The following is a 26,149-nucleotide window of genomic DNA, read 5'->3' as shown; positions in this document are numbered from 1 at the left end:
CTCTGTGCCCATAGCTGGCTCTGGGTGGATCCCTGATATCTAGCTAAGCCCTTGAGCTCCCTAAGTTTGATTCCTGCCTGAACATTACCTGAAACACCACCTGTAGTCATCCTTGCCATCAGGTGTGTACCCCACTTGCAACAGCTTGCCTGAGCGGAAGGCCTTCCTCATACACTTAAGGAAGCTCTTCTCCGTGTCCAGGATGGTGATGGCTCTCTGTGGGAAGACACAAAGGGCTGAAGGGCAGAGGCTTGTCCAGGGGCTAGCTTCCAAGACCAACCTCTCCAGAGTTTCTCCCAGCCCCAGTGCCCCCAAGCTGGACCTCTAGTGCCTTCCATACCAGGCTTGTTTCCATAGCCCAACAGGTGCACACTCCAAGCTCAGCGCATCCGGCCCGGACCTGCTCAGGCACTGAGGTGCCTGCCAGGTTGGGGTTAGGGCAGGGCCTCCCATGAGTGATGTAGAGTGTCTCACCCCAGGCTTCCCTACTCACAGAGGGGCAGATAGTGTAGTAAAGAACAGGGCCTCAAGATGAGACAGCTTGACTTGAATCCTAACTGCTACTTACTACAGACAGTCCCCAACTTATGATGGTTCAACTTAATGATCTTCAACTTTATGATGGTGCAAAAGCAGTGTGCATTCAGTAGAAGCCATACTTGGAGTTTTGAGCGTGCATCTTTTCCCAGGCTAGCAATAAATGATACAATCCTCTCTTGTGATGCTGGGAGTTCCCGGTCAGCAATGGGATCACAGGGGCTAACAACCAGTACACTTACAATCACTCTGTACCCATACAACCATTCTGTTTCTCACTTTTATTATAGTAGTCAACAAATTTCATGAGATAGCCAACACTTTATTATAAAATAGGTTTTGTGTTAGATGATTTTGCCCGACGGTAGGCTAATGTTAAGTGTTCTAAGCACATTTAAGGTAGGCTGGGCTAAGCTGTGACGTTCAGTAGGTTAGATGTAATAAATGCATTTTCAAATTACAGTGGGTTTATTGGGACGTAATTCCACTGTAAGTTGAGGAAGATCGTAGTTACCTTGGACACAGATGCCTAAGTGCTCAATGCCTCAGTGCCTTTATACAAAAATGGAGATAGTAATTGTAGCCACTTGACAGCATTGCTGTGAGGATTAACTGAGAGCATATAAAACACTTAGAACAGTACCTGGTATAGAGTCAATGCTACTTAATAATTAGAACGATGCTTTTATTATTAGGTGGGAAGGCAGATTAAGAACCAGGTGGCTCAAAAACGTAGCTGTCAGGATCAACCCCATTTTAGCTGCTCCCCCCAAGTCTGGTGTCTGGGGCCCACCCTAGACCAAGCTCTTGTGAGGTGGGCATCCCATGGGGCTGAGCCTTCCGTTTCCTTCTCCTGGGCACTGCCCAGTCACAGTAAACACAGTGTCTGTGAATACCAGCTGGTGATGCGTAGCAGGGAAACCCTGAAGGAGGGGCCAGAAAGGAGTCAACTGGGAGAGATGCTTCTGCTTGATCCCCCAGGCCTGGCTGGGCTCTCTGCCCTTCCTCAAACCCTGCAGGGGCTCATACACCCCCGCTGTGTTAAGCAGCGACAGAACAGCCAGTGCCCTCCCGCTGTGCACACCCCACCCACCAACCCACCTGTAGCTTCCAGATGTTTTTGCTCTCCTGCGCGATCTTGTTGACGGTCTCACCCATGAGGGCGATGAGCATGTTGAGCAGGAGGATATAGGTGAGAATCACGTAGGCCAGCAGCAAGATGATGAAGACAGCCTTGAAGTCATAGTTCTCGGTGAACTCCAGGTCGCCCATACCAATGGTGAACTTGAAGAGCTCCAGACACGTGGAGTAGAGGCTGTTGTAGGAGCTGTCGGGTGGCCGACAGCCAGGCCCTCGCCACCTGTGCAATGTGGACTCAGCCGGCACAGAATTATTCTTCCCATCCTCAATCAGTGTCACCACCGCTACAGGGCAGGGGCAGGGACAGGTGCAACTGGATGGAAGCCAAGACAGACCCCCCCAACAGACACGCCCCATCTCCCAGGATGTGTCTGCAGTAAGAATGCTGCTCGCCATATGGCACTTTTGTGTGAATTAAAAAAGAAAAAAAACCCCTCTTCTTCAGAACTATCAGCAAACCGTCATAGTACAGTTGACCATTGAACAACATAGGTTTGAACCGCAAGAGTCCACTTATACACAGGTTTTTTTCTGATAAATTCAGCATAGTTGTAAATGTATTTTCTGTATGATTTCCTTGATAACATTTTCTTTTATCTAGCTTACTTTATTATAAGAATACAGTATATAATACATATACAAGATATGTGGTAAGGCTTCTGGTCAACAGTAGGCTATTAGTAGTTAAGTTTTGGGGGAGTCAAAAGTTATTTGCAGATTTTTGACTATGCAGGGAATTGGTGCCCCTAGCTCCCATTTTGTTCAGGGGTCAACTGTATACTGTTTTGTTACAGTAAGAACTTTATCATCATCTGCTAGGGGAAAAAAAATGTTTTAAAAAATATGCAAATGTACATATACAATGTGAATCTAGCTGCCTTTGTACAGTGCACAACCTGTCTAACTTTACGTATCAGTCCTGGATCCACACCCAGCTTCTCAGTCACCCTTGTCTTCCTGTCCCCCTTAGAAGGTGCCCCAAAGCCAGCACATTCCAGAATGATGGAGACTAAGCAGCTCAGAGCAGAATGGTCTCTTGCTGCATTCTACACTTTTCTTTGCAAAATGTAGTCTGGAGCCTGAGAGCTTCTGTAGTTGTTGTGCCCATGGTTACTGCACATCCAGTATCCATTAACCCATTTGGCCAAGTCCCTTCCTGTGGGTACTGATAGACCAGGACCTTCACACAGGGTGCCAGAGCTCACAGGCATCCCTATCAATCAAAGCTCCTAGTCAAAGCTGTCCATAACTCCAAGACAGAGATTCCAAAACAGGCTGTGGGGAGGGGGAAGGAGAGGGTATACATGTGAACCATGTAATTGCAGAACTCAGACGAGGATCAAAGCAGAGCCAGGTGCCCAGAAATTCTGTGGATGTGTCAGAAGGGCACAGGAGCCAGCTTGAAGAGGCTCCCAAAGATGATTTCTCAGACAATCTCAGCATCAAGATGGTGACAGTAAGATTATAACCCATTTAACAAAGTGAGATTCCACGAAAAATGAAACAAAAACAGAAAAGAATCTGTGAGGCCACACTGACATAAATAATAAATGAGTGTAAGAGAATGGAAAGCTCTTCCCTATAATAGAATGCCAGTGAATAAATGTAGAAGGAATGACAGGGTTAGAAAATCATCATTTGACAACCATTAGGATTAAGTGATTCAGGTGAGAATCATCAGCGGATGCTAAAATTACCGGTTGAAAGTGTGATGAGAAACAGGATATTTACCTAGTCTCAAAACATCTCCTCACAAATTACTTATCACACCCATCAAAACCAAGTAATTAAAGTTAACACCACCAGACAAGGGCTAAACAAACGTTACGGAAGCCCTGATACAATGCACTGAGGAAGACACACATTACTTCCTCCATAGTCTGACCAAAAATGCACACCTGGATCTAATTTTGAGGAAACATCAGACAAACCCAAATTGAGAGACATTGTAAAAACTAGCCTTTACTCATTAAAAATGCTGAGGTCAAAAAAACAAGGAAAGATTGAGGAAGCACTCCAGATTAAAGGAAACTAAAGAGGCATGACAACTGAATATAATGCATGATCTGGGATTTTTATTTCTACAAAAGACGTTATTAGGACAATTGGTGAAATCTGAATAAGGCTGGTAGATTAGTTAATAGTACTGTATTGATGTTTATTTCCTTATTCTGATCATTATACATTGTTTATGTAAGAAAATATCCTTGTTTTTAGGAAATGCAGGCTTTATCCAGTGGTAAAGGGTTGATCATGTCTGTAGCTTACTCTTTTTTTTTAAGTGTGGTGTGTGTGTGTAGAAGGGAAAGTGATTTTAAATTGTGATAAAATTTGGGGATTGTGGGTAATATGTACAGAAAAGTTATTTGTACTATTCTTGCAATTTTTCTGAAAATCTGAAATAATATCAAAATAAAAACTTAAAAAAACTAAAAAAACCCTAAATAAATAAATAAATAAAATAAAAATAAAATGAAAACTAAGCCAAAATGCAGCTATACTGTAGGCAAGCAGCACTTCATACCTCTAAAATTGTTTACAATATTTTATGAATCACATTTCCAGGTTCTCCTGCTCATTTCTGTGCGTTCTTTATCCATCCACTCTGTCACCTGCAGATACACACCCCAGTGGGCCTCTCCCCACCCAGCCCCTGCAGAGACCTCAGGAAGCTGAGGGTAGCCGGAGCTCTGCCCGCCACCAGCCCTGACCAAGCCCATTACCTGTGGAAAACCCGAACAAGAAAACAAGGTAGACAAACATGAAGCGACACAGGTCTCTCAGGATCATCTGCAGGAGAGAGCAGGCTTGTCAGAACCAAGTCCAGTCCCCAGGCCGGCCAAGGGAAATGTCACGACTATGTCAGCCTGGGATTAATCTTGAGCCTAAGTAGAACTGGAGAACATGCAGAAGGGTCTGGTTTGGTGGTTTTCAGCTCCAGTGTCATAAGGAAGTCATCCACAGCTTCTCCCACCATGGCCTTTGTTCTGGTGGGAGAGCAGGGCCTGGTATGTAGGGGGTCAAGTTTCAGGGGAGCCCCCAAACCCAGGTCAAGACCAGATGGCCTGAATCTTGAGGAATTATCTGGGAAAGTGGGTGCTGAACTAAACCAGCACCTCTCCAGACATTACAGAGGATGGACAGAGTTTGTAGACCATGTCCCACATACCCATGAGGTAAACAGGTTCTACGGATAACCTGCTTGGATGCTGGCACCCACCTTCTCAATCATAACAGCATAGATGCCCATCTGCTGGAAGCCGCGGGTGTAGTAGAGCATGTTGGTCCAGCCTATGGCCAGGGAGAACACCATGGAGGCCACGTACTCCTTGTGGTGGCAGAAGTACAGCACCACGGTCCCCAGCATGAACAGTGACTGCACAAAGCTGAGGGTGGAGGGATAGGAAGCTCTGTCTAAGAGCACCCAGGAGGCCTGGCACCCCCTCAGAAGCACAGACAACAGGCTGTTGCGGGAGCTAGGGTTGACTGTCCTGTCTCCTTTAGCCCGTGATTCTCAGTAGGAGTAATAGCATCCCCAAGGGGGAAAAAGTTGGTTATGGGAGTACAAAATCTTACTCTCTTTTTGTAGAAAGCACAAATAGAAATACATTGCATGGACAACTCTACAGTATATTTGTGGTATTAGATTTCATGGGAGGGGCAATTAGGAAAAAATGTCTAAAAAGGCAATAATGAAAAAAGTCTGGGAAACATTGCTTTAGCAGTGAGGAGGTACAGGCCATGCTCTCCTGAAAAATCACAGGTGGAGTCTGCTGGCCATACCATCAAACTCAGGAGGAGAGCCAGGAAAGATGTTCCTCAGCAACTTGGTCTGGTGGGGGCTGCCCAAGTAGGATCCATGGATAAGGTGTAGTAAATCTGATGATCCTATGACAGAGTCTGCCCAGTGGTCCTTTCTTTACATATTCACCCCAGGTCTCCTTGTTCATCATAGCCTCCTCTCGAAAGTACCCCCAGTTACATTTATACTGTCGACCACGCTGACAACCTCACTTCCCATTTCTGTGAAAGAACCAAGCAAAAAAACACCACTGTGATGATGTGAGTCTACTGAAAACTGATGCCAATAAACTGGCTCATCAATTGGAATTCTGCTGCAAAGGAAAACTATTCCTCTGTATTTTCAGAACCTTGGCGAAAATAAGAACTGACACCAGTTGAAATAGGTAAAGAGTTACCTTGGGTGGCAAATGGAGCCCCCACATATGCATTTGGGAAGCAGCAGACAAACAGAAACTGACTTAGCAGACCCAAATCCAAATCTGTACTTGGGAAAGCTGAGAATCGGCTCTTTTAACCAAGGAGCCTCAAAAGGGTTAGAGACCTCCAGAAAGGAGATGAAGAGACCTAAAATAAGGAAGAGTGGAGGTTTTGTCTCTGAAGAAGACAAAGGAGAGGATCTTTGGACCCACTTTCATCAAACAACAGTGAAAGCATTGGTATTTTACCAAAAGCAGATTATGTGATTTTTATATAATACAGATTACAGAAAGCCCTCTTCTCCACTCAGTTCTCAGAAAGCTAGCAGCCAGACTTCTTTCCTCCAGGCAGAAGACTGAAAAGATGCAATCGACTAACTTTGGATGTTTGCCAATAAATAGCTTAACCTAGACTAGTTTATAGTGAAGCTCAAAATTGATAAGCCCCATTCATACATTAAGAGCTCCCGGCAAGCTTTTCAGTCCTCCACTCTTACTCATGAGCAGATATAAAAAATTTCCAGAAAACAAAAAATTCCCAGGTATCTTCTAATATGAAAGATAGAGCAAAACAAGAAAATGGGAAACAACAACTTAGAGAAAATAAAGCCTATGCAAAAAGAAGAAAATTTATTTTATTTTAAAATTTTATTTCAATAGTCTTAGAGAGATAAAAGAAGATATTGCATCAATGAAACAAGAATAGAGTGCTATAGATAAGGAACACACAGAAATTAAAATGTGGTATCAAAAGTAATAAACTCAATAGAAGGGGTAGAAATTAAAGTTGATTTGAACTTCCCAGAAAGAATAGCCAAAGATAAAGAGAACACAAGTGAGAAGATATAAGAACTGGTTCAGGACTAAGTCAGGAGGTTCAATATACATATCATAAGAAATAATTCAAGAAAATATCCCCAAAATAAAGGACATAAATTTCCAGATTGAAAGAGCCCACCAAGTGCCCAGAACATTGGATAAAAACAAATCCAATCAAGACATATCATTAAGTTTCAGAACACTAGAAACAAACAGAAGATACCACAGATTTACAAAGAGAAAAACCAAACCAGGTATTAAGAGGATCCAGAATCAGAATAGTTTTGGACTTGTCATCTATAATACTGGAAGCAGGGAAACAATGGAGAAATATCTTCAATTTTTAAAAAATTTTTTATACCCAATCAAGATATCAATAAAATGTGAAGGTATAGTAGAAATATTCTCAGGCATGCCAGATTTCAAATAAATTTTACTCCCCCCTTCCCTACTATGTGCCTTTTTTCTTTAGCTGAGGATGTTTTTCCCTCAAAAAGGGAGTGAATCAGTAAAAAGGAAGACTTGGGGTTCAGAAAATAAGAGATCCAAATCAGGAGAGAAGTGAAAGGGACCTCTAAGGTGCTAGTGAAGGGATGACACCTCGGGTGCACATGTGGGAGAATGAGACTCAAGAACCAGACACAATAAAAGTTGTCATCACTGTGCCCTTCACCAGGAGACAATCCTTTTCACCAAATGACAATACTGAAGGAGGATAAAGGAGGAAAACCAAGAAAGAGACAGGAAGTCTAGCCCAGAATGAAAGCAGTGAGCATCCCAAAGATGGCAACAAAGAGGAGTCCCAGGATGATGGCTAAGCAGCAGGCCCAGAGAGCAACCAGCCCAGTAAGAAAGAGAGGACAGCACTCTAGGAGGAGATCTCTCAAGGAAAAAACTAGGAGCAGGGATTCCAATCATATAATTTATGTGATTGACTTTGAGAAAAATTTTACTGAGAGGCTTTGAGATGTGTGGGACAAGTTAACAACAGGTACAAAGAAAACTAAACAAGTAACAACAAGATAATTACAAATTTTAGGAGAAACAAACAAAAAAAGAAGTACAGTATATTATGAAGCTCAACTGTGAATACTACTTGTAGAGACATAACATAAATTACTCAATACCAACTAAAACAAAAATTACTTCAAACTATATTGGGAGGCTAGAGGAGCAGAAGCAGAGAGGAAGGAAGTAAAAGGATGCTAAATCCTCATCCACCAGGTGAGAAAACATCAGAAGAAAGAGCTGCAAGAATGAAAAGTGATTGTCCCTGGGAAGGAGAATTTACAAGATGGGAAGGTTTAAGATGAGGAATTCATATACTGGCTGTAAGCGTTTTAGTTCTCTTCAATGTTTACCCATGGGCATGAGTAGCTTTGAAAAAGTAAAATAAAATCCATTTCTAACCTGCCTGCAGTAAGTCCTCCTAGGAATAGAATCAAGTTTATTGGCACAATGCTATGTAGGAGAACATTGTTTCTCTTAGTAAAGCAAACCAGCATTGCACTAACCCTATAGACCCAGCCCTTTGGAGTTAAAGTGCAAGTATCTGAAGATTATGGTAAACACATGGGACAAGCTAGCTACAATAGGATAAGAAATCAACTCCTTTCATTTGCCAGGAATAGAGAGGCCTCAGGAATGAAGGAAATTTGGGGATCAGAGTTAAGTCCTTAGTATAAATCCCAGGAGAACCCATCCCCATCTGAAAACCCCCTTTGTGTATCCTGGGTCCTCCAAGGAAATTTCGTAAGGTTCCAGCTTATTTTGTGAAGGAAGGAGGGTCCTGGTGACATCCATGTTGTTCTATAACTATGGTTTTTGCTTATCTGTCTCCCCCTAAAGCAATGATTCTCAGTCTTGGGTGACTTTGTGCCTCCCCAAGTCGGGGACATTTGGCAATATCTAGATACATTTTTGGTCATCAAGAATGGGGGACAGAGAGAGTGCTATTGGCAGCTAGCAGGTAGAGGCCCGGGATGCTGCTAAACATTCTACAATGCATAGGACAGCCCCCATAGCAAAGAATCACCCAGTCCAAAATGTCCATGGTACCAAGGTTGAGAAACACTACCCCAAGGATCGGAAACTCCTTGAAGACAGGAGTCATATCTATTTCATCTCAGTATTCCAATGCCAACTCAGTAACTACCAGATGGTTGGACAAACGCATGAAAAAAAGTGACCAAGGGTATTCAGACTGTAACTCAGACTATAAGCCACATGAGCCCATGTATGTCATTTCCTAGCACCTGGTGCATATATGACACAGAGTAGAGATTCAGTATTCATCCACACATGTATTGAGGGCCTTCTGTCATTCATTCAACACATTTGTGAGGTCCTACTATGTTCCAGGCTTAGCATAGGTGAGAGGATGGGTGAGAACTGATGGCTATAACTTTAGGACTGGGCCAAAAGATACCGTCTGCTATCAAGTCATAAGAGTCAAAGCAACACTTACAAAAGCATCTCACTGTAGCTGTCCACAAACAAGGTCTTCAGAGACGGCCGCCTCTGCAGGAAATATTGAATCTGCAAACAAATAGAGTAAGAAGCCAGGAAAGGTGAAATGGTGAGTGTACTTGCAATGCTCCTAAATGGCCGACGATGGAACAAATGCATCGAAGCAGAGGTTCTGAAAAGGGTAGAACATCGAGGGTCAGGTTCACAGGGTAACATTATGTGACTCAGTCAGGAGAGACTGTTAAAAATAGAGAGTGGAATTACGACTCTAGGTAGAAATAAAGACAGGAAGGAAAAGCACCAAAATATTATTAATTGCTGTGTTTGAATGATGAGATTGAGCAATTTCTTTTCTTCTTTCTAATTTGTGCATTTTCCCCTAGTTTTCTTCAAGAACTATGCATTATAGTAAAAATTCTTTAAGCAGCCTCCACTGCACTAAGTCACCAGATTAGCCAGTGCTGTCTACTCCCTGAAAACATTCTGACTGATGCCCACAGTGAGGGCTGGTGGCTAGGAGACCCTCTCCAGGATACCCACACACTTTGCTCCCTCCCACAGTTAATCCTTGTCATCAAGACTGCACTTGTTACTGTGGCTTTGTATCTTATTATAATATAAAATATGAGTACAAAAATAAAAAGACAGTTGTTTCTGTGAAGACAGCATCCAATGATTTGGAAAGATTCCTTAAAGGTAAGTCACTAAAAAAAAAAAAAAATCAGGTGTAGCTTAGATCAAAAAGATTAAGGGAGGGGCGCCTGGGTGGCTCAGTTGGTTGAGCATCCAACTGCAGCTCAGGTCATGATCTCACAGTTCATGGGTTCAAGCCCTGCATCGGGCTCTGTGCTGACAGGAGACTGCTTTGAATTCTGTGTCTCCCCTGTTCTCTGTCCCTCCCCTGCTCACATTCTGTCTCTCTATCTCTCTCTCTCAGAAAATAAAACATTAAAAAAAATTTTTAATAAAAAAAATGTTAAGGGGGAAAATCACCATAATCTCCAATTACTTGTATATGTAACAGTGGTTCCAATTTCAAAGAAAAGAGACTGTTCATATATTAGAAAAACAGCCAAGGAATGTACATGTATGAGTTTTCAGGCAAAATAAAATGATTCCAGTATATGTGTAGATTTCTTTCATTGTTTTGAGCTTTAACAGATGGTTTTAATTAAATAACCACCAGTCATGATCCTGTCACTTAAGAGACTTCCACTCTACTTCATAATTAAACATTACAGTTGACCCTTGAACAACATAGCTTTGAGCTGTGAGGGTCCACTTATATGCAGTTTTTTATATAAATACAGTACAGTACTGTAAATGTATTTTCTCTTCCTTATGATTTTCTTATTTTCTCTTACTTTATGGTAAGAATATAGTGTGCAATACATGTATCATACAAAATATGTGTTAATTGACTGTTTATGTTATCAGTAAGGCTTCCAATCAACAGTAGGCTACTGGTAGTTAAATTTGGGGGCAGTCAAATGTTATAAGCAGACTTTCAATTGTGTGAGAAGTTGGTGTTCCTAACCCCTGCAGTGTTCAAGGGTCAACTGTATGTCCGGTGGAAAGTCCTGACTATCTGTCTTCGAACACTTCGAACTGTCCTGAGTCTGCGGAAACCCACTGGGCACGAATGCCTCATCTTCACCTGGGCATCTCTCCCCTGAAGTCAAGAATGAGTGAGCAATGAGTGAGTCTCTTGGCTTTTTGTTTTGGTGATAATGGAAACTCACAGTGTGGGAAGGAATGCTTACCCCTCGGAAAAAAAAGTAGACTCCTCCTGATACAGAAAGAATCTCGCCAGTGACTCGGAAATAGTCCCCAACAGTGTGTTTCAGCTTATAGGGAGGCTGCAAGGTGCAGAGAAGTTAGTGACTCAATTCACTCATTCATTCACTCAACAAGCATTTACCAAGCCCTGTGATTAAGAGCCCACCCCTGGGGGCATGTGGGTGGCTCAGTTGGTTAAGTGTCCGGCTTTGGCTCAGGTCATGACATCACGGTTCATGAGTTCAAGCCCCACATCCAGCTCTCTGCTGTCAGCAGAGTCTGCTTCAGATCCTCTGTCTCCTTCTCTCTCTGCCCCTCCCCCACTCACACACTCACTTTATGTCAAAAATAAATAAACATTAAAAAAAAAAAAAAAAGAGCTGGGCTGCCCAAGAGGCCCAGCCTCCATCAGGAGAGAGGCATCATTAAAGACAGTGCATTATTGGGGACACCTGCAAGGAGGCCCTTCTGTGGGAGCTGATTCCCAAAGTGGCATCTTTTAGGTGCCAAGCAGAGCATCCTTACAGTGCTGTGCTCCTTCCCAGATACTGTCCAGCCAGGAGCACCTATGGGAGGGGGTAGATGGCATAGGTGGAGACACTCATAGACGCTAATGCCATATGCTTCCTGCTGCTCCCACAGCCCATGGTGAACCCCTGGTGTCCCATGACTGTTGGGGTTTCCCCTGGATGGTGGGAGGTGAGATGTTCCACACACGTGTGTGTCATCCTTGTGTCTCAGATACATTCCTGGGGTGGGTTTCCTTTCTGCTTGCCATTGATGTTTGATAAACACTGCCTCACTAGCTTGTCTTATTAGCACATTTCTCTTTTCTCATAAAATGAAATGGTTAAATGGCCTTACTAGGTGGATAGAAGTCAGGTTTCACCTAACTAGGAAGTGGGGTTTTAAATCACATTTATAAGCAAGGCGCCCTGGAAACAAAGGCAGCAAATTAAGTGCTTGGGTATTGAATGGAAAGGATTCAGTTTAGTAACTCAAAGGAGTCCATGGCTCTTGGTAGAGGAAGAAGTCTGGTCTCAAGCCGATTTGATGGATGGCCCAGGGCCTAGCACAGAAGAAATGCTCAAAAGTAGATGTCCAGGGAACAAACAATGAGCGAGTGAATGAACAAAAGTGGGCAGGCCAGTGGGATGGCAATAGGCTCAGGGCTCACGCCAACTCATGACCCTACAGACAGCCAACCGAGGGAAGAGCTGCTTCTAGAGCCCTAGTTCCTGCATCTTTTCTAACCCGTTGCCCCTCCTCAGCCATCAGGGACCTCATAGACCACACACTCAGCCTCACAGAACCAGGAGACCACAGGAGGGACTGAGAAGGGGGAGGGAGGGTTGCCAGGACAGCCTGAGACATGGAGGGCTGTGTACAGGGACATGAGGAGCTCCGGCTGATCCTTCCATGTCTCCAGTGAGCTGGGAAGGAGTCCAGGGCCTGGCCTGGGCCTGGGTCTCGGGGGTCTTCTGGAAATGCCCATCCCTCTCCCCAGTCCCCAAGCCTCAGGCCGCACCAAGCCATCCACAGGCCTGTAGTAGGCTGCTGTGGTGAAGATGATCATATACAAGCAGTAGACGAAGAAGTTGAAGTAGAAGATGCGCTTGACAAATCTGTCCCACTTGTCCTGCAGGAGTCGGTTCAGCGGTTCCACCAAAAGCATGTCGTGGCGATTCTAAGGGGAGCAGAGAGAGGTGAGGCTCACTCCCCAGCCAGGAATGACAAAGTCTCATATCCAAGAGATCTCTGTTGAAGTTCCAGTATATTCCTAAGATGGACAAGCCAAAATCATCCTCTTTTGCAGGTCATCGACCCAACCCCCAGCCCAAGCTCTCGCTCCCCCAGTAAGGTCCCGGTTCAATGTTTTCTTCAGTGCCTTTGGGATGGGAAGCTCCTCGCTGCCTCGAGCAGCCTGGGGAGAAATGCTAACTGTCAGGAAGATCAATTCTCTGGAGTAAAGTTGGTCTTACTTCTCTGCTTTCCACCAGTTGTCCCAGTTCTGCACTCAGGGACCCCAGTATTGCATTTCTGCCTGAGAGAGCCTTCCAAGACATGAAAATGGCAGCGTGGCCCCAGAGCCCTCTCCTCTCTAGGCCAAACACCTCAGCCTTTTTGAAGCTGTTTCCTACATGAGCCAGCTCTCTGGGGACACTCCATTCGGGATTCTGAATCCAATGCCCTGATCCAGCATGGCAGCCCAGGTGAAGGCTGGCGGGGCACAGCCAAACAGTCTAGACCTCTCTCCCCCACTAGACTTTGCCCCTGTAAACACAGCCTCTGCCCTCTAAGATACTGTGGTAGCCTCCTCACCAGCACAAACTCCAGCCTAGCCCCTGGGGCTGCCTCGGGGGCAGGTATACCTTAGAAAGAACAGACAGGGAAAGTAGCCTTTCAAAGCAGTGGGGGTAGGACAGGCTTTTCATTTAGTGGCCCTGGGACCCTCATGTGGAAACAAAATAATTAAGTGAGATGCCTACCTCACCCCTACACAAAAATAAATTCTAGACAAATTAAAGAGACAAACGTAAAATACCTACAAAGGAGCTAAACAAAAATATTGAAGGATATTGTATAACCTTATAGTGGAAAAGGACTTACAAAGCAAGATAAAAGTCACAGAAGTTATAAAAGAAAAAGACTGATTTGGCTCTCAAACTAAAAACCTTTCATAAGCAAACGATGCATTGACTGAAGTTACAAGAGGCAGACGAAGAAAATAAAATATTTGCAATATATGCAATAGAGAAAGGATGGATTCACTCCATACTAAGAGAACCTAGAAACAAAGAGGAATGGGGCAAACAGTTCAGCAGAAGAGATGGCCAAGGACAATGAATAGGAAATCTACCAAGGAAATATGAACGGCCAGGTAAATACATGAGAAAATTATTCACCTCATATTAGCCAAGAAAATGAGAATTAAGACATCAGTAAGATAGCATTTCAGGCCCCAAGAACTTAAACCAGTTTTTGAGAAAAGACTGATAATACCCAGGGTGGCAAGGGCATGGGCAGATTTTCCCACTGGTGGGGGCAAATGCACTGATGGAGTCTGTGGAGGACAACTTGGATGTAGCTATTAAAATGCTAAAACATACATACTTTTTGATTTAGCAATTCCATTTCCAGGCATCCTAGAAACATTCTCAAACCCATGCTAAGTGGCCCGCAGTACTGTAAGAGCGGAAAACTGGATATAACTCAAATGTCCTCCAATGGGCATTTATCCCCAGCCCTCCTACAGAACACTGCGGGGTTTTTTTTTAATGAAGCAGATCCATACCTACTCTGATATAAAATTATCTACAAGATACACCAGTAAGTAAAAAAACTGGTTGTTTTACATTTTGCATAGTTTGATCCCATTTATATAAACAAAATAAAGCTACATGTTTTTATATGGTATAAAAAGAAGGTTGTTTTTGTCTGTGTATATCTGAAATATTTACGCTTTTATGGGAATATCATTGTACACTGTATGATGAAGGAAAACATTCAGTGGGAACAAATGGGGAGATGAAGCTTCTGGGCCTAGACCCCACGCAGCAGGTTTTCAGTGATGAGAAGACAGGCAGAGCTGGATCGAGGGGCTGGAGTGGAGGCTGGGGGTGCAGTGAGACAAGAAGCCCACCCTGGCTGAGTCCCACCCCGGCCCACTCACAGGGGTGTCACTGCTGCTGTAGGCGATCACTTCTAGCACCGAGTTCTTCTCGCAAGTGTCGACGCAGGACAGGTCGTAGAGTGAGGAGTGCACAGGCCCGTAGGCCCACTCGGTGAACTTCCTGGACAGGTGCCTGCACTCGGGCTCCTGGATCTCCCTCTGAAGAATATAGGCCAAGACCTGCCATGGGGATATGAGAGCCTGTTAGAGACCATCCTGGAGCCCCAACCACAAGATGTGTCTCTACCAGGCTACCAACTCTGCCTCAGGAATAAGTCTGCTTCCCAGCTCAGTTGGAGACTCTACCCAAGCCCTAGGAGAGTCCTCACCTCTATCCAGCAGCCTCCCGACCACCATCAAGATCAACCCACCCACTGCCTCAGACCCCAAATGCGGCCACATCAGACCCATTGCCTGATCACACCTGGCTGATCACACTTGATCACATCAATTTCACCCTTGACTCAACATACTCTTATCCCCAGGCCCTAGCACCCCCCGTCCCCCCTACTCTGTGTCTGGCTAGTGCTGCTCACACGTAGAAATGAGAAACAGTCAGGTGTGATGCTGGCTTCTGCCCAGCATCTCACAATTCCTCTGGCTTCCTCTAACAGCCCCCTGCCCTACCCCTACAGGCTAGTGTCACAGTAGCAGGGCTCTGCGTGATGGTGATGCCAGGCATGCAGCAAGGCAGACCGTCCCTCCAACACCACCATCTAAAGTCACACTCCCTGCCCAGGCCCGAAGCCTCCCCCCTACCCCAATCTTCCCACTCCTGGCAGCCAGAGCCAGTGGCGTCAGCCCCTTCTTGTTGGTGAGCTCCTCCAGCTTCAGTGTAGGGTGGAGCTTGGCCCCCAGGATCAGAATCTCGTTGTACATGCTCGTCACAAACTTAGTGTTGTCGGCTGTGTTGTCGGCCACCTCCACCAGCGCATGCAGCACTGTGTTGCCCACCGAGTCCCGGGCACTGATGTCTGCTGGCTGCCAAGAGTTCTGCAGCAGGAACTTCACGATGCCCAGCTGGTTGGTACATGCAGCCAAGGAGAGGGGCAGCTCACCTGTGGCCAACACAGGCATATGATGGGCCTCAGGAATAGATTGGCTTGGTCCCTGGACCACCCGGCCTCCAAATCCCTCTCTCTCCACCCGATACCTCCCCTTGGCAATTGTCAAAAATCCAAGGGTCTACCCCATGGTCTCCCTACCAAAGTAGAAGCCGGGCCGCCCTTTGGTTTTCTTAAAGAAGTCCCCGTTGGCTGCAGCCTGGACGTCTGCCCCGTTCTCCACTAGGAGGGTCACTAGTGCCATGTTCCGCCTCTCAATGGCAATGTGCAGGGCCGTCTGGCCTGTGGAGGGTGTGTGCTGTTGGCTTTGTACTCACAGTCCTGTGGGGGTGCTTAGATAGGTGCAGGGGGAAGACCTGGGCAGAAAATGCCAGATGACTCCCCCATACAAGAGGGGAGCAGGCCAGAATGCCCAAAGGGGGCCTAGAGAGTCCCTGAGGCAGAAGTAGAGACCCCCAGGGAACACCAGACCATGACGACCATGACCTGGAATAGTCAAAACTGCCCAAGGTCAAGGAACAGTAGCAGGGAGAGTAGCCATGGCTTCTGGAAGCAAAGAACACCGAGTCCACAGAGGGGAGGATGGGACCCTCAGCACCAGGAGAAAACAAGTCCAGCAGGTGGGGGAGGCAAGGACCCCCCAGGACCAGGAGATGCCAACGCAGTGGCTGGTGCAGGGAGTACGAAGCTCAGAGGCTTGCCCAGGCATGCCACCTGGCTCCAGCTGTGCTTGTGCACAGAGTCATGCCAAACCCCGTCCCCCTCCTCACCCTTGTAGTAGCTGTCTGTGTAACTGGCGTTGACAAACTCCTTCAGGCTGTCCGTCTGCCGGGCAATCTCCAGGAGCAGGGGAATGGTATCATTCTGCCCATCGTGCAGGTTGAGCATGGCTTTCAGCAGACAGGTCTTCCCGGTCTCTGGGTCTGCAAGACAAAGTGAGGGTCAGAGCAGCGCATGACAGCTGGGGCCCGACCCAGGAGCCCGGCCCTGCAGGGGCCACCTTTGAACTCGCTGTCCATGAGGTGCTTCTGGCTCTTCTGCAGGAAGAGCAGCAGACTCTGCAGCTCCTCACAGTTATTCTGAGCGACAGCTTCAAAGATCTTCCTGCGATCATACAGCTTGAGGTTCTTCTCAGACCCAGCAGGAGCAGAGTTCTGGGAAGACTGCCTGCAGGCCAGAAAACACCTTCATCTCCTGCTCTGACTTCCCTTCAGCCCTGGGGCCTCCAGAGCTTGTCAGGGAGTATGACTAAATCCCAGGGCAAACCAAAAGGTGAAAAAACATGATATAAAACCCATCCCTCAGTCTAGATGACCGTCCAGGAAACTGATGTAACAGGGAACGATGGGGTGCATGTGTCCACACTCTGTCCCCTCCCTGCCTGTAGGCACCATCTAGAAAGTCTTTGCTGCCACCGCTTCCCCCAACACCCAAGCCACTCACTTCTCTGCCTACTCAGGAGCTGGGGCTCTGGGGGCAGTAGCCCGGAGGGGGCTGAAGGCGGGGAGTTGCAGCAGTTTGGACGGTTCCTGTTAAGTGAAAAAGTGTCTTCACACTGGCCTGGAGGTCAGCCGGCCCATGTACCTCCCTCACCTGCCTTGGAGGAAGTGAGAGGGCCCTTGGGCTTGTCACTGGAACTGTTCTGCGCTCTCTAAAAAGCATCCTGGCCCTGAGGTTTTCAACTTAAGAGTCTAAGTGTTTGGGGCTGGTGAGCATTTGAGGCCTGGAAACCTAGAGATCAGCCTGCAGCTAAGATCAGCAGATAGGCCAGCATCCATGACCATGTGTCCTGAGGCTCCTAGGAGTGCAGATGCTGGACCAGACAATTTGTGAAGCCTCCCCAGTTCCCTGGCTCTATGACCTTCAGCCCATAAGCTAGAGGAACACATGGTATCTCCATAGCTGGGGCCTTAGCTGGCAGAGCCAGTGGGCTCCTGGTGGGGAGGGGCTCAGGCTCCAGATGCAGCTTACCTGTCACAGGTGGGGCCATCCTCATGCTTCTGGATGATGACAACAGGGCTGACGGTGATGGCTGGGCAGGAGGCTAGCTGGCCTTCCTCGTAAGAGCAGTCCATAGGAGAAGCTTCCTCCGAGTCGCATTTCCCAAAAAGCCGACTGCGGCTCTTGGCCGTGGGGAAGATGTGGGGTTTGGCTGGAGCTGGCCTGGAGTTAGGGTCTCCATCCAGGGGGTCTGAGCAGGAGTCTTCTTGGGGTGGCTCCTCAGACTCCCCTGAGTCTGAGCTCCCCCATTTCTTCATCCTTGTCAGATCCGTTGTGGCCTGAGAGGCAGCCTGCAGGCAGCCACCAAGATCAGGTGTGTGCCCAGCTTGAGGACTCCACAACTCTAGCCCCCATCTGCCCTCCTTGCAAAAGCCCCAGTGAAGCAGGACACCCCAGAGATCCAACAGCTGCTGGCCCTAGCCCCCCAGAACTAAAGCTTCTAGGGGTGCTATACCTCCTACCTCAGAGGCCCCAGGGGTGAGCAGGCCTAGCAACCCCATGGGCATTGGGCTCAAGGGTGGATGTGTCCCCCAGCTTGAAGCCATAAGCTCTGAAAGACTTGAATGGATTGCTCTCCTCTCTGGGCCTCAGTTGCCTCATCTGTAAAGTGGGATCATAACTACTGCTCTGCCTCCCTCCAAGATCAGAATAAAGGAAACAATGGGAGTGGCTGTCAATGGCTGGGCATTCAGGGAGGGACTCGGGTGATGTGAATGGCTCAGCCTCAAAGAGCAGAACAGGCTGTGTCTCTGTGAACAGGGTGAGCGGCAGAGACTGACACGCTCACACTCCATGCTGCACAGGCCTTCTTGTGCCACGTGTCCCCGTCACCAGCCACGTGCTTGCCTGCTTTTGCTCTTCGACCTGGCAGCTGCAACTATTGAGTTGGTGGGGACTTTTTGCACTTTTTTGTCATTTTTGTGAAATTTCAAGCATCCCTGAATTTTTAAACTTTAAGAGATTAGAGGCTGGTGCAGGCCTTCCAGGCCTGAACATGTGGTGTTCAGCTGGCACTAGCACTAGCACATATGGCCGTGAACTTGTTTTGATAGTGTCTTCCACCCCCTTCCTAACCTTCTGTCCCACTCCTCCCTCCATCCAGCAGGGCATCCCCACTCCCTGGTACCCAGGGCTGTCCCACATCTCAGAGGCCTTTGCCTCTGCAGTGTTTCCACTTGGGGGGCATTTTCCTTCTCCTCTTCATGCCCAAATCCTATCACTTTTCAGAGGCCACCTCCTTTTGGGGTCCAACACTAATGCTGCCTCCTCCACACCCCCAGGCTCTGCACTGGCTGTGCTCCCTCCCCGTCCAGAGTGGCCCAGTTGGTTGTCCATCATCCTTCGTGGCCCTGTTAGCACCATCCATTTTGCAGTCTAGCAATTTCTATCTGGCACTGCCTTATCTCCCCCACATCCTATGACCTCTTCCTGAGCAGGGCACTTGCCTGATCCCCCTCTCTATGAAATAAAGCTGTGGTCACTGTCGGGGACATGAAAGAGATCAGATATAGACCCTTCTTGTTCCAATTTCCAAAGAAAGTTAGTGAGATTCATGTTCCAGCAGTGGTTGGATTCCAAAAAATAGCCAGTCAAGAAATGGGAAGCTGCTCACAACCTGCATTTTCAAGTGCAAGTTCAGGCAGTGAACACTCAGAGCACACAGCTGGGCCTCGGCAATAAATCAGCTATTATCTGATGCCCAGGTCCTTGGGGGAAAAATAAATGAGGCAGCCTCACCACTCTGCACCCTGCGAAGAAGACAGACAGCTGACTGCCGGCCCATTTTCCATCCTGCCTGCTGTTCCTCTCAGGGGGGCTTGACTCTCAGGGGGGCTCGAGTCTTTCTCTGGGTTATCCCTCAGATGGAAACCCTGTAGCAGGAAGTGTTCCTGGCCACAGGGAATCCTCCTTCCAACCACTCACCCATTTGTTCATCCCATCACTCAACAGCCATCTACTGAATCCTACTGGGTACCCAGGCCTGTGCTGGGGGCACAGAGAGGACTCGGCCCCATCTGAGACAGAAACCAGGTGCTGGCTGGGGCAGGGGTATCACAGGAGGGGCCAGGGTCCTGAAGAAGGCCTCATGGAGAAGGTGACAGAGGATCTGGGCCTAGAAAGAGATGAGGGTTGATCTGGGGCCAGGGGAGAGGATGGGGATCCCAAAGTAGCTGGTGAAGAGGAAGCCAGTGGGCCTGGAGGACAGGCAGCAGGGCAGAACCAGATGGCTATTGTCCTTGAACATCAAGGAACAGGATTTGGACTTTATTGTGTGGATGGTAGGAAGCCATGAGAAGCTTCAGAAGCATAAACACCAACACTCATCTGCGCTTTCGGAAGAGAACGTCTTATTATGTTCATACTATGTGGAGCCTGCTACCATTAAAAGGCACAGGAGGCTAGTAAGAACGAAAGTAACTAACGTGCTTGAGCACGTACTGTGCGAGGGTGGGTACCATTCTAACACTTCACATGTGCTCACTTCATTCTCACATCTCCAAGAAGTAAATATTTGACAGATGAGGAAACTCAGGCACAGTGGTTGCTGGAGGCCACAGTTAGGACGAGGTGGAACCTGGATTTGATACCCGGAAGCCTGACTGCAGAGTATCTCTAGCACTCCACCACAGGGGTCTTCTCAGCCATTAAACTCAGCCCCGGACTTCACACCAGGGTGAGGAACTGATCAGCCCAAAGTCCCCTAGCCCTGGGGCCAGGCAGGCAGGGACAACCCCCTTCTGCTCAGAAGCCCCAACCTGTAGCACCTTCCTGCTCAAACAAGCATCCCAGGAAGCTCAAAGGCCAAAATGAAGTACAAGTAGGAACCAGGCCATCTGCCAGGGCCTGACTCTCGCAGGGCATCTCCCCTTGGTAGGACTGGCCACAAAACCAAGAATAAACCTGATGCCTGACTCACAGTTCTTAATATCCCAACCAGAGCACCCATTAGCAGGGGCCCCCACAAGTCATTCCACAGTGTCACCTTTTGCCTCTCCCTCTGACTGGTCCAAATCTAACCAAACCCAATAAACATGAAGCAGCCCACACAGTACCATCATTCGGTCAGTCAACAAACCCCAAATCTGCATTGCATGCCTCACACTTGATTCCCTACTGGAAACTAAGCTTCTTCCAGAGCAGAGGGCAGGACAGGGACTGAGAGGCCATTTGCTCTGGGCTGCAGGGTGGACAGGGACAAGATAGTCTGCCACTGCCAGGCCCGGGTGTGTCTAGCACATGAGCCCCGTGGCAAGGTACCTATCACAGTTGAATGTCCTACTATGATGGGGGAAATTTCCAGCTATGACTTGGGGTGTCTGATGGAGACGGCGGTTCTGGTTTAGGCAAGATTCACAAACCCACCAATGGAGACTAAAGGACTGTCCTGAAAAAAATGACCCTGCTCAGCAAAACTTGGTTTGGCCTCTGGATCTTTCTCAACTCCAGAGCCAGGAAGGAAACTGCCCACCACCTGGGCGAAGCCCCCTTTTTCTCCCTAATCCGGGATGTGACACATCCCGGGGCGCAGCTCTCCTGCTCCCTCTCTGCTCAAAGCATCTGTCTGCCTCCAGCTTCCCTACAGGCTCTTGGGAACTGGTCCAGGATCCACCCCTGATCATTCCTAAAGAGAAATTCCTACCTGAGCATTTCCTAAAGAGGGACGGAGATCCGGGGGCTACCCAGCCTATGGATGAAGAGCCACAGGAACCCTATCTAAAACAGAGAGCGAGTGGAGCCTGGGTGAGAACCCAGGACTCCTGCCACCCCACCCAGCACCCCTTCAGCCTGGAAGGAGCTATGTGGCAAAACCTCCGGCCACAAACCACTGGCCTCTTTGCTCCAGGAGGAGGGTCCAGGATGACCCTGATGCAACTCATACACAATGACAATAGCAACCTCCACAGTCACTTGCCAAGTGTTTACGATTAACCAGGCTAAGTGCACCACCACTATAGTTTCACTTCAGCGTCACCATGACCTTTGAGGCAGCCACTGTTATTATCCCCAGTTTTCAGATGGGGTAACTAAGGTGCTGAGAGGCTAGTTGAACTGCTCATAGTCACGCAAGCGGACAGAGGCAGGGCTCAGTTTGTGACAGCTCCCTGTGCTAGCATCGGCACCGGCCAGCAAACAACAGAAAGGACTCACCAGTTAGGTGCAGCACACCCCGGACACAGCAGGTGCCAGCGAGCTCCAAGGCTTTGTTACTTGAAGGGAGAGCTGGACTGGTGTGGGGAGAAGAGTTGCCTCTGTGAGGGTCCGTGGCCCCTCCCTGGGCCGCGGTCACTCAGCACTGGCAGGGATGGGCTGTGGATACACTCTGGCACTCAAGGAAAATGTTTCCAGCAATGGCAGCAGCTGCTGTTGCCGTGGTTCTGATTCCCAGAGGATCCCAGAGCTTTTCCCATCATTTTTTCCCTTTTTCAGAAACCACTTAGCTGCTGCCCCTCCTCCCACCATGCCAGGGCTGCAGTGCACTTAGCCACACACAGCCCAGAGCCAGCCAGAGCTGTGACCTCAGCTCTCAAGAAGAAGGAGGCCACTGCTCAGGCCTCTCAAGCCCACCACTCTTACAGATAGGGTGGTCTGGGGAAAAAAACTCAACAACCAGAGAAGTAAAACCCAGCATCATGAAACTGCTCCAGTTTGAAAATGTGGAAGGAATGTAAAGGGTCACATCACCCATCACACAGTCCTGGCCTGACATTCAGGGACCTGGTTTTGAATGACAGCTTTGCCAACTCTGTGCAACCTTGGACGAATGCCTGCCTCTCTTGGGCCTCTCATTCTCTGTGGAGCCTCATGTAGGATTGAGGTGGAGGCTTCTGGGTCTGCCAGGTCCCAGCCTTACTCAACTGGGATTCCTCATGGAACCACAAAACACAGAAAATTATTTCCGTGTCTATTTTCTTATTTCTCCTAGTATGATTGTAAAAGCATAGGAGGAAAGTCAATACTGTAAGGCATAATTCCCTCCTGGAACATGGCTGAGAAAGGCTGCAAAGTCCTTCTGAGTGTGTATACAGTCTGCAACCTGAAATGCCCTGCAGAACCCATCCTGGCAGCAGCTGCCCGTAGGAACCCTACAGGACTCCAAAAAGCCGGGGGCCCTACATGGCCTGAAATGAGCAGCTATGTGCCAGAAAAGTCCCATCGTAGCCCTCCTTGGAGTAGCTCACAAGGTTGACCCCTGAGTCAAGACACTGAAGTGCAGACACTTCATGGACTCTGCACGACATTTTACAGTTTACAGAGAAGCTGCACAAACCCACTCTCACACAACAACCCTGGGCATACTCATTTTACATATGAGAAATCTGTGCTGGGTGCCTGGGTGGCTCAGTTGGCTAAATGTCTGACTTTGGCTCAGGTCATGATCTCACAGTTCGTGGGTTCGAGCCCCACGTTGGACTCTGTGCTGACAGCTCAGAGCCCGGAGCCTGCTTCGGATTGTGTCTTCCTCTCTCTCTCTGCCCCTCTCCCATTCGCACTCTGTCTCTTTCTCTCAAAAAGAAACATTTTTTATTTTTCTTTAAAAAAATTTTTTTTAATGTTTATTCATATTTGAGAGACAGAGAGAGACAGAGCACAAGCTGGGGGTGGGGGCAGAGAGAGAAGGAGACACAGAACCTGAAGCAGGCTCCGAGCTGTCAGCACGGGGCCCGATGCAGGACTCGAACCCATGAACCACGAGATCGTGACCTGAGCTGAAGTCAGATGTTTAACTGACTGAGCCACCCAGGCGCCCCCAAAATAAATAAACATGAAAGAAAAAAAGAAAGAAAGAAAGAAAGAAAGAAAGAAAGAAAGAAAGAAAGAAAGAAAGAAAGAAAGAAAGAAAAAGAAATCTGTGCAATTAGATGACTGCCCAGGTGAAGCTTCTGGCCTGGGCACAGGAGCCACCATTTCAGCATGCCATACCATGTCCCTTGCTTGGACACTTTTTTATATGTGTGCCATTTTAGCTTCAATTAAAATGAACCTTGGGGGGTGCCTGGGTGGCTCAGTCGGTTAAGCGGCCGACTTTGGCTCAGGTCATGATCTCACGGTCCATGAGTTCGAGCCCTGCATCGGGCTCTGTGCTGACAGCTCAGAGCCTGGAGCCTGCTTCAGATTCTGTGTCTCCCTCTCTCTCTGACCCTCCCCCGTTCATGCTCTGTCTCTGTCTCAAAAATAAAAATAAATGTTAAAAAAAAAATTTTAAATGAACCTTGGAATTCATCCTTTTTTGAGAAATTTTGGTAAAATACCTATAACATGAAAAAATACCATTTCAACCACTTTTCAGTGTACAATTCAGGAGCATTAAGTACATTTATAATGTCACCACCATCCATCTCCGGAACTGTTTTCATCTTGTGAAACTGAAACCCTATACCTATTAAACACTAATTCCCCATTCTTCCCTTCCCCCAGCCTCTGGCAACCAGTCTACATTCTGTCTCTATGAATTTGATTATTCTAAGACCATCATGGAAGTGAATTTGTGCAGTATTTATCTTTTTGTGACTGGCTTGTTTCACTTAGCATAATGTCCTCAAGATTCATCCATCTTGTAGCATACTACAGAATTTCCTCCCTTTATAAGGTTGTACGATATTCCATTGTATGTGTAGACCATGTTTTGTTTAGTCCTTCATCGGTCAATGGACACTTGGGTTGCTTCCAACTTTTGCCTGTGGAATATCGCTCTGAACATGGGTGTACAAATATCTCTTTGAGTCACAGCTTTCGATTCTTTTGGGCATATACCCAGAAGTGGGATTGCTGGACCATGGAATTCATTCTTAATCATGCATAACCATCTGTTACACATATTTTAAAAACTCACCAGCAGTGACCCTTCAACCTACAAGTTCTCTAGGGTCACTGTTCCTTCTAACCATGTGTGTGGGCCAGAGGTGCTGCAGAGAACACCTCTGTGTGGAGACCAACATGCTGATGCTGTGTTAGGGACAGCCTCTGGCTCACACACTGGCTGGGCCTGGTCCGGATCTCAGCCACAGCAGCCCTGGGGCATGGGTGGGAGACATCTGAGAAAGGCACTGAGAGAACTGGCCAGCCCAGGGCAACGTCCAAGAAAGGGGAGGGTTATACTTCTCTACCAGAGGTGTCCCCTTAGCTTCCAAGGTGATTTCTGCCTCCAGTGAGGACAACACATGTCACTAAATGTGTCCCCTTTGTAACATAGCCATTGGGCACTGACAACATCTCCCAGAGTCTACGTGGCACCATGCACGCTGCGAGGGCTACAGGGAAATCCTGGCCCTTCTCCTCCTTCCCTGACAACTTTTCCTCAATATAGGAAAAGGACCCTTATCTCCTCCTACCCCTTTCTGAGACCCCCCACTCCTCCAAGGACCCATCTGACATGCCCAAGCCAGGGACTCCCTCATCCAGGGATCCAGCCCCATCCTTTCCCCTGAGCTCTCCTGGAAACTCCAGGTAAAGACCACAAACCCCTTCCCATCAGCATGTCCCAAGATGAACCCCTCTGCCCTCCACACTCCCTCCCCTCAACATTACTGCCTATCAGACAGCAACATTTTAAAAAATTTGTTTTACATTTATTTATTTTTGATAGAGAGAGACAGCATACAAGTGGGGGAGGGGAAGAGAGAGAAGGAAACACAGAATCCGAAGCAGGCTCCAGGCTCCAAGCTGTCAGCACAGAGCCCGTCGTGGGGCTTGTACTCACAAACCGCGAGATCATGACCTGAGCTGAAGTCGGACGCTTAACCGACTGAGCCACCCAGGCGCCCCTAAGGCACCAACTTTCTTATGTCAAAGTCTGACATACTTTGTCATCTCCAGCCTCTCCTTCTCTGTTCTGTCCAGGCTACGTTTCTGTGGCTCATATGGATCCTCTGCGGCTGGCAGCTACTTCCTCTCACCTGAGGCACCAGAAGTGCCCAGCACCCTGACTCATGACCTCCCAATCCCCAGACCTAGAATATCCTCCTGACTGTGCCCCCTTACAGAATAAGGCCCTACCCCTTGGCTTGGTACCCTGAGCCGACAACCCCAGTCTCCACTCCCACTGTGGCCCAGCCCCTCCTGTTACCTGGACACATCTCCTCCCAAGCCATACTAACTGTGCTTGCCTCCACCCCCTTCCCCTGTCCTCTTTCTGCCCAACGTGTTTGCACTATGCATCCACTTAACCTGTCTTTTAAGGACCAGGTGGCAGGTGGGACCTTTGGATGCTTAGGCTCTATCATTCAACTCCCACCTCTTCCAAAAAGCCTCTCCACCAAGGGCCCAGCCAAAGTGCTCACCTCTAAACCCTACAGAAATCTAGACCCGCACCTTCCTGCAGCAACCAGTGCATGTGATCACAAAGACAACGATAATAGCAGTGGATGCTTATTAAGACCATGCAGTGTGCCAGGTTCTGGGATAAGCACTTTATGCATTAGCTCATCAGGCTCTCACAAAGTTTCATG

The 26,149-nt window shown here is 47.8% G+C and overlaps 1 protein-coding gene across 9 annotated transcripts in view; it reads right to left on the bottom strand.

Annotated features, from left to right (window-relative positions):
* TRPV1 (transient receptor potential cation channel subfamily V member 1) overlaps positions 1-26,149 on the bottom strand; it is a 37,617-nt gene that overhangs the window by 6,041 nt on the left and 5,427 nt on the right. For 6 of the 9 annotated variants that reach the window (XM_078437605.2, XM_078437606.2, XM_060646986.3 and 3 more), the window contains 14 exons: positions 21,852-21,928; positions 17,673-17,992; positions 16,702-16,868; positions 16,472-16,624; positions 15,843-15,983; positions 15,397-15,695; positions 14,638-14,817; positions 12,493-12,651; positions 10,949-11,044; positions 9,184-9,254; positions 4,898-5,063; positions 4,401-4,467; positions 1,639-1,961; positions 89-216 (listed from right to left, as the gene is read on the bottom strand). In XM_078437605.2, coding sequence (XP_078293731.1) covers positions 89-216; positions 1,639-1,961; positions 4,401-4,467; positions 4,898-5,063; positions 9,184-9,254; positions 10,949-11,044; positions 12,493-12,651; positions 14,638-14,817; positions 15,397-15,695; positions 15,843-15,983; positions 16,472-16,624; positions 16,702-16,868; positions 17,673-17,959 — 2,237 coding nt within the window. In that variant the 5' untranslated portion in view covers positions 17,960-17,992; positions 21,852-21,928. The remainder of the gene's footprint in view (positions 1-88; positions 217-1,638; positions 1,962-4,400; positions 4,468-4,897; positions 5,064-9,183; positions 9,255-10,948; positions 11,045-12,492; positions 12,652-14,637; positions 14,818-15,396; positions 15,696-15,842; positions 15,984-16,471; positions 16,625-16,701; positions 16,869-17,672; positions 17,993-21,851; positions 21,929-26,149) is intronic. The other 3 variants (XM_078437609.2, XM_078437610.2, XM_078437611.2) reach the window with 3 other exon arrangements.

Source organism: Panthera onca, chromosome E1 (genome assembly GCF_046562875.1).
Source record: "Panthera onca isolate mPanOnc1 chromosome E1, mPanOnc1 haplotype 2, whole genome shotgun sequence".
Classification (NCBI taxonomy): Eukaryota; Metazoa; Chordata; class Mammalia; order Carnivora; family Felidae; genus Panthera; species Panthera onca.
Note: the sequence above shows the minus strand (reverse complement) of the source record. Positions and strands in the feature narration are given on the sequence as shown.